Source organism: Suncus etruscus, chromosome 1 (genome assembly GCF_024139225.1).
Source record: "Suncus etruscus isolate mSunEtr1 chromosome 1, mSunEtr1.pri.cur, whole genome shotgun sequence".
Taxonomy (NCBI): domain Eukaryota; kingdom Metazoa; phylum Chordata; class Mammalia; order Eulipotyphla; family Soricidae; genus Suncus; species Suncus etruscus.
The window spans coordinates 19,737,342-19,755,200 of NC_064848.1; the positions used below are offsets into that span (position 1 = coordinate 19,737,342).

General features: G+C 37.8%; 1 protein-coding gene across 1 annotated transcript in view; it reads left to right on the forward strand.

Annotated features, from left to right (window-relative positions):
* The window catches only part of TPK1 (thiamin pyrophosphokinase 1), a 408,298-nt gene that overhangs the window by 236,547 nt on the left and 153,892 nt on the right, over positions 1-17,859 (forward strand). Inside the window, exon 6 of the mRNA XM_049784170.1 lies at positions 13,015-13,161. Within this exon, the coding sequence (XP_049640127.1) occupies positions 13,015-13,161 (147 nt within the window). The remainder of the gene's footprint in view (positions 1-13,014; positions 13,162-17,859) is intronic.

Below are 17,859 nucleotides of genomic sequence, written 5' to 3' on the forward strand. Positions count from 1 at the left end.
CTCCTGGCTATGCGCTCAGAAGTCGCTCCTGGCTTGGGGGACCATATGGGACACCGGGGGATCGAACCGCGGTCCGTCCTAGGCTAGCGCTGGCAAGGCAGGCACCTAACCTCTAGCGCCACCGCCCGGCCCCTCTTTCTTTACTTGTTTTAACTTTCAAATATGTTTGAAAACAAATTTTTGTAAATTGTTTATGACATTTTAATAACTGATTATTTGCCAAAATTGAGTGAAAGAACTATCTTGGCAGGTATATTTTTTTATGATGGAACTAGGTACCCTTTGGAAATAAACTGATTCACACCTTTTCAAAAGCAACTCAAGAATATAAGTGGAGCAGGATTAAGCATGTAATTCGTAGGCAAGTATAGGGAAAAGATGAAATTTTATTATGAGATACTTAAATGCCAGTACTTGATTGAATTTCATTTCAGTCATGGATCTCTTGCAGTGTTGGGGATCAAACTCAGGACCTGACAGATACAAGCCATAAACTCTACCATACAACATCTGTTTTAAATAGAATGTGCATATTTGAGATGTATAACATCCCCCATCATCAAATGGAAGGGATTTGGTTAGAAGTCAGGTATTGAATGAAGCCAGTGTGAATATCCAGGAAGAATGGTGACATCTAGATTAAGATGATCTAGAGAAAGATGGAATTTAAGAAAGCTCTGAATTTTCTTGGGTGTCTCATATGTGAAGGAAACCTAATTATCTTGTCCTTAAGGGAGACATTCTGTTCTTACTCCAATGGCTTTATATTACATTCAGTGGGCCTATTTGAAATTAGATGAGATATTTGGCATATTTGTTTGTAGAAGCAGCCAGGCTCTAAGACTGGAATCATCTTTGCTGATCATGTTAGAAGGCTCTGATTTTATCAAATCTTTTTTTTTTTGGTATCTCATTGCAATTCATTTCCTTCACTGACGTTATTATATTAGATTTATTAGGATATACATTCTATAAATTTTAAATTGCCTTATTTGTATGCTCTTTTGATTATGTTGTTTTATAACCTGAATTGATTCTTCTATTTTTAAATCAGACCACAAAAAAATTGGACTAATAGAGTTCTTCATTCTTTCAGTGCACCTTTGAAAGTGCAGGGAGGCTTGTTAAGAATCACGTCTAATTTTATTTGTGTTTGAGAGAAAGCTTAGTGTTTAATTTTATTTCATTGGTGGGTTGATGTTAGTTGGCACTCACTCTAGGAGGGCACATACATCCTGTTTTACATGGGTAGTCTGGTTTATGCCTCTGATCTTGGTGGCTATTCGTAATACTCCCCCTTTACTTTCAAAATGGTCTCAGTTGATTTGCTAAATTGGATGGTCACCAAATCTATCAGAGAGTCCCACAAAGAAATTGTTCACTTATATTTCTTTAGAACTCAATTTATGAAATGCAGATGTAATTAAAATATGCTGACAGCTGCTATCCTTACTATAAACTTCTTGCACTGTGTCTAAGTCTTTTTGAGGACAAATGGAGAAAAACATGTCATTTGTTTACTGAAAGGTTTCTGCTGCCATAATAGAAAAATGAAATTATTTCACCTTTTTTTTTTTTTGTTTTATAGTCCTCAACCAGTCTTGGCGTGATTCCACTGAAGCAAATAATGTAAAGCCAAGCTTTTCATTTCTTTGCTAAACAAAATAGGCACAATTATTTAACCTCATTCAGTGGAAGCCAGAGAACCTTACATAAACTATTACAAAAAAACAAAGTACAGTGAACCTTAAAAACTGTGACAGTGAATTCAGTCTTTCCCAAAGCATATGTGGCTCAAGAAAGTCATATAACTGGCATGTAGTCACATGGCCAGATATATGAGGATGAAGTTGAAATAAGGGATGCCTCTGGCTTTCATATATGAACATGCCTAACAAGAAAAACCCCAAAATCTTGGATCCTAAAACACTGGAGATACGACTGCAGTATGAGTGACATCCAACCCACTTCTCCTTGCCTACAAAAAAAAAGTTCCTGCAAAATACCCTGATTTGAGGGTATAACAGTTAAAATTTTATCCTTTATATTTTATAAATTATACTAGTCTGGAGCAGTGGCACAGTGGCAGAGCGTTTGCCTTGCATGCCTCTGACCTAGGACAGACCGCGGTTTGATCCCCTGGCATTCCATATGAACACCCAAGCCAGGAGTGATTTCTGAGCATGGAACTAGGAATAACAACTGAGTGTCACCGGTGTGGCCCAAAAACCAAAATAAATAAATAAATAAATAAATAAGTTATAATACAGCATAAGGGGCCAAGCAGTAGAAGAGTGTTTAGTGTACTTTTCTTGTATGCAGGCAACCTATGTTCTATTCATGAAATCCCATGAATCCTCTGAGTCTGCCATTAGTGATCACTGAATGCAGAGCCATGAGTAATCTCTGAGTATTACTGAGTATGACCTACCCCTTTCTCCTCCCATATGGCATAATATGTGTTTGCTGATTTCTTATGTTTAAACAAACATGTTATTTCAAACATCTAGACCACAGGGCCAATGAGTTTGTGATAATACTTTTTTGTTTTGGGTTTGGGGCCACATCTTTTGATCCTCGGGGCTTTTGGTCCTGTACTAAGGGATCACTGCCAGCAAGGTTTGGAGGACCATCAGGTGTGCCAGGGATCAAATGTGAGTTAGCTATGTGCAAGAACTGATGTTATATCAGTCTCTAGCCCTAACACTTTAGTTACAAATGTTGAATTCTTAACCTATCACCAGCAACAAGTGAACATATTTCTATTGAGATTGGCTTCCTTTTTTCTTTTTTTTTTTTTAAGAATAAGAAGGGGCCGGTGTGATGGTGCAGCAGTAAGGCATTTGCCTTGCATGTGGCTGACCTAGGACGGACCTGGCCAGTTCCATCCCCAGCATCCCATATGGTCCCCCAAGCCAGGAGCGATTTCTAAGTGCATAGCCAGGATTAAGCCCTGAATGTCATCGGGTATGGCCCAAAAACCAAAAAACCAAAGAAACAAAAAAAAAAAGGAAAGAAACAGAAACAGATCACAAAAGAAAGCTAGCTCAAGATTATTTGTATCCTTCCTTTTACTCTTAGTTTCATAATCTTTTCTTGCTCATATACCTGCATTTACAATATCTTCACATCTAATGCCAACGAAAATTCTTACTTCACCCTAAGGAGGGCAATTCTCTGCAGCTGTACTTATGTCATTTTGTTTTATTTTTCCATCACTGCTGTTGCTAGACTGTACTTTGGAATTAGAATGAGTATTTTCACTGGTGGTTGTTCTTTCTTGAGCTGAGATGTTCAGAACTTTATGCATTGGATTTCTAAATACTCCAAATGCAGATGTGCTCCCAGTTAAAAATATATTAATGATTTGGGAATTCATATGTAAAATATTTAAAAATGGAGCATTTTTTAGTTTTATTGGGAATTAATATAAGTATAACATAGTCTAAATTGGAAGATGTATAAAGCAATTTCATACATGCATAATTGTAAAATGGTCAACTTTATCTGGATACCTCTTACATAGTAAGAACATTTAAGATTTATTTTATTAGAAACTTTCAAATATTTAATAAAGTATTTTTAGCTATACTTCCCACACTAGTTTTAGTCTATGAACCTATTTATCTTATATAGGGAAGGTGTTTTTTTTACTCTTTGATCTACATTTTTCTGTTTATCTCATACCCCAGTTCCTTATAATAATCTTTGTAGTCTCTGTTTCTATCATGTTGATCTTTATTAGATTCCTCATTAAACTAGATGATAGAGTATTTATTTTTGTTCACTTAGCAAAATGCCCTCAAAATTTATGGATGTAGTTTTATCATCTCTTTTTTTAATCTCTCCGTGGTTCTGGTTTTGATTTAGGGGCCACACCTGGCAGTAGTCTGAGCTTATTCCTGTTTCTTTGCTCAGAAATCACTACTAGTGGGACTTAGAGTGACCATTTCTAGAACAGGATATCACAGCCAGTTTGGGCGCCTGCAAAGCAAACACCTTACCTGATGTATTATATCTCTTTGGCCGTTTTTTCTTATTTCTTACAGATTTTTAAAAGAAGACCCTCTTTTTCGGGTTTTTGTTTGTTTGTTTGGTTGGTTGGTTGTTGGTTTATTTTTTCTATTTTGATTCACACTTGAACAGTGCTCAGAGATTGCTTTTGGCTTTGTACTTAGGTATCACTCATGGTGGGGATTGTGAAACTGTGTAGTGCGAGGGATTGAACCTGGGCCAGGCAAGACAAGCATCGTATCTGCTGTACTGTTGTTCCAGCCACAAATCGGTTTTTTGTTTTTTTGTTTGTTTGTTTTTGTTTCTTACACATTGCTAAAATAGCATTCAACTGTATGTGTATGTAGACTTTTTATCCATTCACACAGTGATGGATTCTTAAATTGCTTCCATAGTTCAGTTATTATAAATAATGATGACATAGACATGTGAGTCAATTATTCTCTTTAAAATTCTGGTTTTATTTTCATTGTCTATATGCCAAGAAATAGAATTGGTCTTGCTGGACCATGTGGTAGTTCTGCTTTTAACTTCTAGAAGACCATTCTTACTGCTTTCTTTGGTAGATCTATCAATTTACCAATTTACATTCTGACCAGACAAGATTTTTTTCACATCCTTCTCAACACATACTCTTGTTTTCTTAGGATTCCTACAGGTGTAAATTGAGGGCCTCATTATGGTTAGGGATTACATTGCCCAGACTACTGATATTAAATGTCTTTTCTTGTACATTAGCAACTTCTCCTTAGCCAAAAACTGGCTATACAAATCCATTGCAACAGACCTCAGTAATATTTTAGCCATAGATGTGATGGGATTATGCAAAGAGAGAAGAAATTTGGGATGTAAATTGAAGGTAGATCCATTAGAATTTTCTCAAACTGTAAATGTTGGGTTTAAGAAAAAGAGAAGCCAAGATGACCTTGAGATTTTGGCTGAAGCAACTGTAATGGGAAACAAACATGAAAATATTATAGGAGAAATTATTAGGTTGGCTTTGATATCTCCATAGAATTTCTTCTCTGTGTGTAGGGGTATATGTGTGCTTGTGCATATGTGTGAGTTTAGGAATGTCCATTTCCCTGTGTGTAGAGACTATCCCAATTTATATTCCAACTCAGTGCACAAGATTCTTTTCTCCTTATTCTCACCAATACTTATTTCAATCTTTTTGGTATGTCATAAAGTTGTTTGATTTACATATTCCTAACAATTATCCATTTTAAGCATTTTCAATTTATCTGTGGGCCATATGTATGCCTTCAGAGAAGTGTCTTTGCTTTTTGACATGTTTGAATTCTATTGAGTTTTCTCTGTTAATGCGTGCCTTCTTCATATATTTTGAAGGTAAACCTTCAGCAGCCATATGATGTGTATGTGTTCTTTCCAAATAACTGATGGTCTTTTAGATTTTGTGAAATGTTTTTTATACTAAATCTTTTAAATTTTATTCTGTCCCATTTGTTTATTCTTGGTTTTGATTCCTTTCTTATTGGAGTTGAGTTTCAAGATACAACCCTTAAGTTGAGTTCCTGGGATGAACCACTTCTTTTCCTGTAGAATGTTATGTCCAAAGTTAATTTAAGTTTTATGATATTAAATAATGATCTTGTTTCTTCATTCTTTCCCATGCATATCAGTTCAGTTTTCTCATTACTAGTTGTTGCAAAGCATCTTTTACTTTCTTTAAAAAATGCTAACTGTTGCAACCCGTGCCAAAAAAGAAAATGCTCTCTTGTAGGAGTTAAATAATGTCAAGTCCACACAATAATTAATTTATTTCCTCTCTGGTTATATTTATTCAGTTCCTTCTAGGGTGGGTCATGCTCAAAGGAGCTCTATCAACATGTCTCCTGGTCTGCTTGCTTGTGAGCAACCTGCTTGGTTGTGAGCTGCAGCTGGCATGGGAGATTTATCTGCTTCCTTAAGGAGGAGAGATAAGTGTACAACTATTCTGATGAAATGTGAATGGGAATATTGTCATGAGTCATTTTGTGACTTAAATTGAGGAATTTGATGACCAATATGGTATTGGCATAAAAGAAACTTGTGATACTGCAGAATTTCTTCAACTGTCAAGTCCTAACGGAGGCAAGTTATTCAGGGATGACTATAGGGACTTCCCAGAGAAAGGGGTCAGAAAACGACTGGAAGAAAATTGAGAGAGAAGAGGGGACGCTGAGCCAGTCTCCCACAGGTGTATTTGGTGTGTTTGAATGTTGCTAGATCATAGGGGATGTCAAGAAGGGGAACTCTGGAAAGACCTGCCTTACTACCTTAGTGTTCCAGCTGAAGCCTGTTTCTTTGGATGCCAAGGCATAAGGAAAAAAGGAAGATTTATAAACATACAACACACTAGGGGTTAGCAGAAACAAATGCTTGGGGCTTTTAATCCAGGTGAAAAAGGCTCCTTGCCTAAGGTCTGTTTAATAGATTGGAGTTGAGCTCCCAAGCGTATCTTTGGATTCCTGGGGAACACTTCTTTTATCTGGACCTCCAGGCCTAACTTTTCAATATAGAGACAGAAGGATGTGAGCCTGCTGTGGCTTTGGCCTGGGAATTCCTGCAGAGTCCCTGGTGCTGCTGCTTGAGACCTGATGTGTTGGGAATTAGCCAGGCTACTTCATGGTGATCAGTATTCAGGAGCATCCAGGGCCACACCCTGCAGCAGTGCTCATTACTTCCTTGGTTGTAGACAATGATATGTAGGGACTCTGCATGGCCAGAATTGAACCATGGACAGCCACTTAATAGGTACGAGCCTCAACTTTGTCCATTTTTTCCAGCCTCATGTTTTAGATTGCATGCTTTGTCCCACTGGCATTCTTGTCCTAACAACAACATCTGGCATTGTAGAACCAGAGTACATATGTAAGGACTGTGTCTGTATCCTACCATCTCTCTCTGATTGTCAGGTATATAGCTAAGTTGGGAGATCTCTGCACCACTCCCAGCTGTCTCCTTCCCTGACCACCTGCTGCTTACCTCAATCCTTTAATGTTTTTAATCAATCTTGTTAAATATGTCCTCTAGGGAATATTCCCTAGTAGTGATAAGCAGTAAGATTCTGCTTCTTTGTCCTGAAAACTGTAGAGACTGATTTACAGATCCTGTTTATTCATCACCAAGGTCAAGCACAAAGATGGGGGTTAAATTTTGGCCTTAAAGGTCATAGATCTTAATGTACTCAACACACAAAGTATAGGAATGAAACATTGAGAACTAAAACAGAGATTCCAAAATTTGCACACTGTAAATAAACTATAAACTGCTGTGAATGTAGCACTATATAGATAGGAATATGTTTCCATGCTTAGTACTTTCTCTGTGTTTTTCCATTTTTATAATTATCTTTGTTTAAACACTGTGATTACAAATATGATTATAGTTGAATGATTACAGCCATGTAAAGAACACCCCCCTTCACCAGTGCAAAATTGCCACCATCAATTTCCCAGATCTCCTTCCTCCCCCCCCACACTTGTACTCGAGACAGGCTTTCTACTTCCCTCATTCATTCACATTGTTATGATAGTTTTCAGTGTAGTCATCTCTCCAACTGCAATCATCACTCTATGTGATGAGCTTCATGTCATGAGCTGCACCTACTAGCCCTCATCTCTCTTATCTCTGAGATACTGTTAAAAATGTCTTTCATTTTTCTTAAAACCCATAGATGAGTGAAACCATTCTGTGTCCTTCTCTCTCCCTCTGACTTCTTCACTCAGCATAATAGATTCCATGTACATCCATGTATAGGATATTATCTTTCATGTCTTTCTCATAAGCTTTCAAAGAATTCCCATTAGATGAGAATTTTTTGTAATCCTGTGTTATCTCTGTCCCTTTGTTGGTCTGGCATGTTTTCACTCATCCAGTCTCTTCAGTAGGAGCTCAGGCCTTTTGCCTGAGTTGCTGTTCCCACAGAAACAGCTCTACCATTTCCCCAAATCTGAGCCAAATCTTTCTCTCAAGACTAACATGTTTTGTTTTTTACTATATGCTCTTGCTTCTTGGATATATAGTCTCATTAGGACACTAATCTAAAAAAGACTCAAAAATAGTATTGAATTCCATAGATGTATGATATACCTTTCATAGAATGCTCTTAAAAAACTTACCAAAGGTAAATACTGCAAATTTCTTATATGACCAGAAATAAGTAATGTGTTCCAAATTTACCGGTACTTTTCGATGTATACTGTGTCTTTTTAAAAAGAATTTTTTTTTATTTAAGCACCATGATTACAAACATGTTTGTAATTGGGTTTTAGTTATAAAAAAAAGTAGCAACCTTTTCACCAGTGCAATATTCCCACCACCGATGCGCCCTCTATCTCCCTCCTCCCCACCCATTGCCTGTATTCGAAACAGGTAATTCTATTTCTCTCATTCACTACCTTTGTCATGATAGTTGTCAGTGTAGTTACTTCTTTAACTGGACTCACTCACTCTTTGTGGTAAGCTTCATGTCATAGGCCGGTCCTTCCAACCCTCATTTCTATTGTCTCTAGGTATTATTACAATAATGTCTTTTACTTTCTTGAAGCCGATACATCCAACCCTCATTTCTATTGTCTCTGGGTATTATTACAATAAAGTCTTTTATTTTCTTAAAACCGATAGATGAGTGAGATTATTTTGTTTCTATCTCTCTCCCTCTCATTTATTTCACTCAGCATAATAGTTCCCATGTCCATCCATGTATAGGAAAAGTTCATGACTTTATTTTTTCCTGACAGCAGCACAGTATTCAATTGTGTATATGTACCACAGTCTCTTTAGCCACTCATCCATTGTCAGGCATCTGGGTTGTTTCCAGATCCTGGCTGTTGAAATAGTGATGCAATGAATATAGGTGTGCAGAGGGCATTTTTGTATTATGTATTTGTTTTCCTAGGGTATATTGCTAAGAGTGATATAGCTGGGCCACATGGGAGCTCAATTTCCAGTTTTCTTTAGGAATCTCCATATTGTTTTCCATAAATGCTGGACTGGGCAGCATTCCCACCAAAGTGAATGAAAGTTCTTTTCTCCCCACATCCCTGCCAGCTCTGATTGTTCTTGTTCTTTGTGAAGTGTGCCGGTCACTGTGGCTTGAGATGGTACCTCATTGTTGTTTTGATTTGCATCTCCCTGATGATTAGTGATGTGGAACATTTTTACATGTGTTTGTTGGCCATTTGTATTTCTTCTTTGAGGAATTGTCTGTTCGTTTTTTATCCCTATTTTTGATGGGGTTAGGTTTTTTTCTCTTGTTAAGATCTGTTCATATCTTGTTTATCGTAAACATTAGGCCCTTGGATCTAATGAGTATTAGATTAATACTTCCTCCCATTCTGTAAATAGCCTTTGTATCCTCATCACTATTACCTTTGAGGTTCAGGAGCTTCTCAGCTTAATATAGTCCCATCTGTTTATATCTGCTTCCACTTGTTTGGACAGTGCTGTTTCCTCCTTAAAGATGCCTGTAGTCTCAATGTCGTGGAGTGGATTACCTATGTGTTCTTCTATATATCTTATGGTTTCAGGCCTGATATCAAGGTCTTTAATCCACTTGGATTTGATCTTGGAGCATGGTGTTAGATGGAGGTCGCTTCTTTCGTATGTGATTGACCAGTTGTCCCAACACCACTTGTTGAAGAGGCCTTACTTGCTCCATTTTGTATTTCTTGTCCCTTTATCAAAGATTAATTAATTCTATGTCTGGGGAACATTTTCTGAATACTCAAATCTATTCTACTGATCTGAGGATCTGTCTTTATTCCAATACCATGATGTTTTAATGACTATTACTGTGTCTTTTTTAAATGAATCATAGTCACTCATGTGTTACTATAGTATGGCAGTTAATCTACTTCTTCCATAGTCTTCAAAGTGCTTTATTACTGGGCTGGCAAGGTGGTGGTAGAGGTAAAGTGTTGTCTGCCTTGCAAGCGCTGGCCAAGGAAGGACCGAAGTTCAATTCCCCCAGTGTCCCATACGGTCCCCCCCAAGCCATGAGCAATTTCTGAGTGCTTAGCCAGGAGTACCCCCTGAGCATCAAATGGGTGTGGCCCAAAAAAACAAAAAAAAAGTGCTCTATTGCATTGTATCAATATTAAAAGTAGATTGGATAGGGCCCGGAGAGATAGCACAGCGGCGTTTGCCTTGCAAGCAGCCGATCCAGGACCAAAGGTGGTTGGTTCAAATCCCGGTGTCCCATATGGTCCCCCGTGCCTGCCAGGAGCTATTTCTGAGCAGATAGCCAGGAGTAACCCCTGAGCACCGCCGGGTGTGGCCCAAAAACCAAAAAAAAAAAAAAAAGTAGGTTGGATAAACTTCGTTATTGGCTACACATGGAATATTGTCTGACTAAATGGCCACTGTTGGGTTTTGGATAGGGTACAACTATTCTAGAAGCTTATCATCTTCAAGAACTAAATTTATCTAAGATTTTGGAAAAAAGAGAATAGGGCCAGAGTTGGGTTGGGTACTTGCCTTACACACAACTTATCTGGGATTTGAACCCCAGTATACCATATGGTTCCCAAATACAACTAGGAGTAATCTCTGAATGTAAAATCAGGAGTAACTCCTGAGAATCAGATGTGACTCCTCCAAAAGAAATTTTATTGCAATACTGAAAGCAATTTTACCTTATATTTTTATATGATTGGAACAGACCCAGTCAAATTAAAAGCTAAACTCAAAATTAAAACCAGCAAACTCCTTTGGGTTTGAGCTATTGACATTAAAGAGAATGTTCCCCATATTTTATTCTATTCCCTAAAGCCTATGCAAGGCAAAGAAAGTATAAACTGAACTCTGAATCCCATACCTTTATTTAGATTAACAAATCCACTGGAATGTGCCTATGAAGACCAGTCTCTTGGAAATTTATTAAAATCCCAGTACCTACCAGCCTCTGCCTGAATTTTCTGAATATAGATTCCCCTATTCATTTCCTATATAAGCCACTCTAGCAGGCAGAATCGTTCCATGTGGTATGAGTTCTCTAGCCTCTTGCTTGTTGAACTGTTGTCTCCTGTTAAAAATTATTTTGATTGGGGCCAGAGAGGTGGCACTAGAGGTAAGGCGTCTGCCTTGTAAGCGCTATCTTAGAATGGACTGCAGTTCAGTCCCCCGACATCCCATATGCCCCCCCCCAAGCCAGGAGCAATTTCTGAGCACATAGCCAGGAGTAACCCCTGAGCATCAAATGGGTGTGGCTCCCCCAAATTATTTTGGTTGTTGGTCTATACTTGGTGTCATTCAGAGCTTATTTTTGGTTTTGTACTCAGGAATTACTCCTGATAGTGCTCTGGGAACCATGTGGGATGATAGGAATTGAACACAGATAAGCTTTGTGCCAGGCAAGTGTTTTTTTTACCCACTATACTATTGTTCCAGCCTTGCCTATGAAACTTTCTCAACTTGCTTCCTTCAACTTCAACCCCTTTGTGCTTCATAGACTAGCAAGGACCCAGACCTTTGAGGTTACAGGGTATTTTGAAAAATTGCTTTTTATTGTAGAATTTTAATACATGAGCTTTTTTCCACAATCCATAAAGCAACTTAGTTCATAGAGTAATATGTGTATGGACTTTTGAAGGATCTGTGCCTCTTTACATTCCCAATCCCTGTGGTATGCTACTCTGTACAGCTGAATCATGTTTGGGTCTCATTTACAGAGCAGTATGAGAGGACAGCTCCTTAGCTAAAAGATTTATTTTCTTCCCTTCTCTGCAGCTGTTCTATTATTATTTTATGTGGGGACTTGTTATCCTATTTTTTAATTAAAACACCTTTATTTACAAAGTTATGCATGGTTCAGTTTTAGACATTCAATATTTTAATATATATCATGTTATATTTTTATAGTTTATTTCTATATTCATTTTATACATACCCAGAAATGTGATAAATTTAACATTTAATATTATAATTAAAGGGATAGCATTCTTTTTGGAGGTTGAACCACCTGCAGCAGTGCTTAAGACTTACTTCTGGCTCAAGTTTAGGGATCACTCCAAGCATTAGTTGGCGACCCATATAGTTTGCCAGGAATCAAATCAGGGTCAGCAGCATTCTAAAGACAGGACCCAACCTGCTGAACACTCTGGCATCAGACAAAAAGTTCTTTAAAGTTTTAAGTAACAAGAGTGGCATACAAACTCATGTGTAATAATAACAACATTAATAGTTATTAAGCATAATAACAATAATAAGTGTGGTATAGTAGCTGACTTGTTTAAAACAATTCCATAGGACATTTTATTAAAGCTTTATACTTATCAACTCATTTCATTATGACATTGAAACTCACTATCCCTGTTATTATCATCTGTTGATTTTTTTTTCATTTTTGGAGGTGATACAGGAAGATACCTGGCTCTGCACTTAAACGTCACTCTTGAAAGAACTCAAGGGACCATGTGCAGTGCCAGGAATAAAATCTAGGTTGTCATATAAGGCAAGAGCCTTACGCACTATATTGTCTCTTTAGTCTGGTTTTTTAAAGTAAAGATGAGAATGGATAGAATAAGTATAGACAACTTGCTAGTTTCCATAAAAAGAAAACATCCTCAGTATATTTAAACAGCAATGGTGTAACATACCTCTAAAAAAGTCTCATTGATACTGCTTGTCTTAAAAGATGTATCCATATATGTATGGCTAGTTGATGAACACCTTCCATTATCTCAGAGAAACCTTTCAAGGAGAAAAGACACAAACAATTTTCCCAGAAAAATTGACTCCATTTCTGTTGGAAAGTCTGATATGGGGAAGCTGATATGTGGAATACTTGATCTTGAAACCTGCCTGCCACTGACCAAGGATGATATGATTTTGAGTTAGTAATTGAACTCCTTTTGGATTTGCCAAGATTTTGACCATTTCCTTGGAGCCTATCAAACATATTAGAGTGTTACCAGCTATATTTCAGAGTTTCCCCCCATTAAATTCTATGTCATTCTATAATCATGTGACTCTCTGTTTTACTTTCTTGCTTAGGTAGATGTGATTGTGACCTTGGGTGGATTGGCTGGACGTTTTGACCAGATTATGGCATCTGTGCACACCTTGTTCCAAGCGACCAACATCACTCCTCTGCCAATCATAATAATCCAGGAGGAATCTCTCATCTACCTTCTACAGCCTGTAAGTGATACTTGGATACAATGTCAGCTTCTTTGTGAAAATTCTTAGTTTACCTGGATACAAAGACCAGTGTGGTCTTGAAACTAGGTTCACTTGTTGACTTGAGTCTCTTTCCAGTCTATTGCTCATTGAACCAGGAAAACAAGAGAAGAGAAGCCTCAAAGTTGTCATTATATGTTGCCCCAAATTAAAAAAAAAAAACTTGAAACTTTTAATTAAATTGACTAAAAATTCAATTTAGCACTTTTGCATTTTGAGCAGTCAAACACGAATGCCACTGGAGAAAAATCTGAACAAAGGAAACACAAAGCTTGGCAAATATTTCTGATGGAATGCTCATATATTTTCAGTGGTGTCATTATAATTGGAAACTGGATTTGATTTTGTTGAGCACTTAACAAATCTTTAGCTTTTCATAAGGCACCTGCTCATTAATTCTTACTGACTCAGAATAAATTTCTAATAATGATGTCATTTCTAATCACATGATGTTACTTAGATCAGGATTCTTATTCAATTAGCAAGGTTTGCAAGGTGGATTTCAGTTTGCAAAATAATTATTTGGCCTCATTTTTAAAAGAAGGAAATTTTAAGTTTTTCAAATTTCCTTCTGCCTCATTGTAAATGTACTACTTAAAGTGGTATGTGAGAAATTGTTATTGGTTGAATGTAGTAGATAAAATGCAAACTCACCAAATCAGTTTGTATTTATTTTCTGCTCTTTCCATTTCTTAGCTATGTGGCTTTTTTGGAAATACTTCCTATGAGAAATGGAAAGGGAGCCAATATTTGGGCTCAAACTACATGTTGCCAATTTATTTAGTCAGCAAACAATTATCATAGGCTACTACCTGTCTGCACAGCTAGGCATCTGAGAATTAAAATGGTAGCCTTTGTCTTGGCTTCTCAATCTATGTTCCATGAAGAAGACATTTATAAAAATTTAAATGCCAAACAAAAGGCTCACATGAAGATGATGAAAGAAGAGATGATTGGGCATGGGTGTAGTTAGTGGTATTTTGACAGGAGGTTGAAGTAATGGCTCAAAATAACTGGAGCATAATCTCTGCATGCAGGAACCCTGGGTTCAATTCTTGGCACTGCCTATTTCCTCAAAAAACAAGCAATGAAATTGTAGTAACCCCTGAGCACCATTCACTGGGCCCTCTCACATTCCTACACTTCCTTATTTTTACACTCTCTCCCACTTTTTTTTTTTGTTTTTTGGGCCACACCCAGTTATGCCAAAGGGTTACTACTGGCTATGCACTCAGAAATCACTCCTGGCTATGGGATGCCAAGGTGGTTGACCTAGGACGAACCTTGGTTTGTACAACCGCGTGCAAGGCAAATGCCCTACTGCTGTGCCACAGCTTCAGCCCCTTTATACACTCTTATATTTATACACTCAGTTAATTCAGAAAATTAATAGTTTGATGTTGACTTGTTGCTATTGCCAGGTTCCTTTCCAAGAACATGATTTCCAGCAGAAGAGAAAAAATTCTTTCCTTTCAAGGAACTTGACTTCTGTTTCAGCAGACTATTCAAGGATGAGTAGATATTTCTATGGGAGAAGATAGGTGAATCATTCAAGCCTAATGGAAACTACAGAGATATAGAGAAAAACAAGGTGCTCCACATATTTAGGCAGATGCTCCACAGAATTGTGGGAACAAACCAGAAGATAAGACTAGAAGACTGTTTAAGTTATGACTGTCTTGAATTTTTTACAGGAGCGTATAACCTTTTTTGCTATAAGTTATGGGAAGCCATTGAAGATTAAGTTATCAATGTGACATCCATAAATGTATTTCTGAGATTCTTGATACTTTCTTGGTACTCACTGACACTTTCCCAACAATTCTGACCTTTGATATATTCTATTGCTGTGAAGCACTAAAATTTATTGTATTGATTGTATCATGGTATGATCACTAAAATGGTTTATTGGAACTTGTCTAAGGTACTTGTGTTACTAGAGTACTAGTTTCCTAAAGGTGCATTCCGATAATATTTTTATAAACCAAATTATTGGACTAACCAATGAAAGAAACCACTTTTGAGAATTGGCTTCTACTCTTCACATATTTCCATGAATTTAGAGTTCTCTACCTTAACTTGAACATGAGTTATTATAAACTTAACTAAAAATGTGTTCATCTTATGTATTCAAAGCATTTGCTCTGCCATAGCTACTAATCAGCTGCACTCTGTATATTCAGACATTGTGTTTGTCCAACTCTATTCTTTCTTATACAACTCTAATTCAAGGTAACTAAGATCTTCTAATAGTAGCACATACATTTCTAAATGTATTTCATATTCTGTGTCTTTAGCTCTTTCTGAATGGAAGGTGGCTGGTTAAGGGTTATCACCTCTGAGTTTATTTTCATACTTTTAATTGATCTAGCTGTGTGATGTACTTACTGATCAGGTCACCCATTGTATTTTCAATTAGTGCCATGACCTTTCATTCTTAAAAAAGGCTGCCTTTCTCTTCACATTTCCTGTTCTCTAATTGGCATATTTTCATCTATAATCTCTCTGGTATCTACATCTCTTCAAAGTTAGTTGTCCACTTTTGGTTTGGAGATGAAAAAATACTTTCACCTTAATACTTGGGAGCCCACACTAGAAATGCTCAGAGAGCCATGCGGTGCCTTGCTGTCAAACCAAGGCCTCCCACATGCAGAGCATATACTCAGTTTGATGAGCTATCTCCTGCCTAGACAACCATATTTTTCAATATAACTTCGCTGTTTTACTTATAAACTTCCTTCCTTCATGGAAGGAATATCTACTTGTAGAAAGTATTTGAAGTGTGAGTTAAAAGTGAGCTCAAGATGCCCTTCAATAGATGAATGGCTAAAGAAACTGTGGTACATATACACAATGGAATATTATGCAGCCATCAGGAGAGATGAAGTCATTAAATTTTCCTATACATGGATGTACATGGAATCTATCATGCTGAGTGAAATAAGTCAGAGGGAGAGAGATAGGTACAGAATAGTCTCACTCATCTATGGGTTTTAAGAAAAATAACAGTCATTTTTGCAATAATCCTTAGAGACAATGAGAGGAGGGCTGGAACTTCTAGCTTACTTCAAGAAGCTCACCAACTGCACTGAGAACTACCATAATTATATGAATGAATGAGGGACTGGAAAGCCTGTCTAGAGTACAGGTGGGGGTGAGGTGGGATGGAGGGAGATTTGGGACATTGGTGGTGGGAATGTTGCACTGGTTAAAGGGGGTGTTCTTTACATGACTGAAACCTAATCAGAATCATATTTGTAATCAAGATGTTTAAAAAAATATATTAATAAAAAAGTGAGTCCAAGGAGAATTTAGAATGAACTTTTATTCTATTAGTAGAATAGAATTAGTAGCCATTAGTCACATAGTCATATGACTTGAGACTTTGGCCAGTCCAGGCTGTTTGGCCTCTTCTGAAGATCATCCTGCTGGGAGTTTATGGGAATGTTTAGGACGAGTATTGGCTACTCTATCAGAGGCACAGAGGAAGAGAATCAGGACTTGTCTTGTAGAGATTCTTGAATTTCATTGAAATTCTGCCTGACCTTACCTCAACTTCCATTTTTTGCTGTCTATGATGTCCACTCCCTAGCACCCTTTCCTAGAACATCCTTAACATTTGCCCATCATCCCTATGGATACTTATAAAACCTTAGAGACCAAAGCTCAAGTTCATATAGTTTGGTAAACACCAATGTTTTAAAAGATGAACAGCAGGGTCTGAAATAATTGTACAGCAGGTAGAGCACTTGACTTGTTTGTGACCAACTTGGGTTCAATCCCTGGTGTGGGTATTCCCTCCCCCAATTTTTTGTTTGTTTGTTTTTGGGCCACAGTGATGCTCATAGGTTACTCCTGGCTATGCACTCAGAAGTCCCTCCTGGCTTGGCGGACCTTCTGGGACACCAGGGCATCGAACCTTGGTCATCCTAGGTCAGCTGCATACAAGGCAAATGCTCTACTGCTGCACCACTGCTTCGGCCTTAACCCCCAACTTCTTGTTTATCCCACCTGAATGATCAGAACTGCCCATACCTGGAATGGGCAGGAAGAGGAGTCTGTTTGGAGGGATAGAGGGGAAAAGAAGGAGAGTTAGAGAGAGAATCAGCAAATAGAATTAATAAGGAGAGCCAGCAGAGAGAATCTGCAGAGAGAATCAACAAGGAGAATCAACAAGAAAAGTCAGCAAAGGGGAGTCAGTCAGCAAGGAAGCTTTGAGAGCAGCTGAAAGGGAGACAGAGGCAGAGAGAGCCAGAGAAGTGGCAGCTAGGAAAAGGCTTAGCATAGAAGCCATGTGAGGAAATGTGCATGGCGGTTAGGACAGTGAAATAGATCTGGCTGACTCCTGGAATTTCATCTGACTGCTTTGTGAATTTTTCCACCTTCACCCTGCAACCTTCAGACCCTCGAGGCCATAGGACCTGCAGGAACCAGGCCAGGCCTAGCCAAGAATGGCCTCACAATTTCCCTAGCAACACTAGGACTTATTAATTTATATTAAAACAACAACCCTGGTACCTCCAGAGCAAGGAGTAAGTCCTTTGCACCCTTGGGTTGGCCCCAAAGCACAAAATATTTTAAAAAATTAAAAAAGATGAAAGGTTTCTTTTGGTGGTTTCTTTTTGTGTCAAAACCTACTTCAAGTCTTCTGTGTATTCT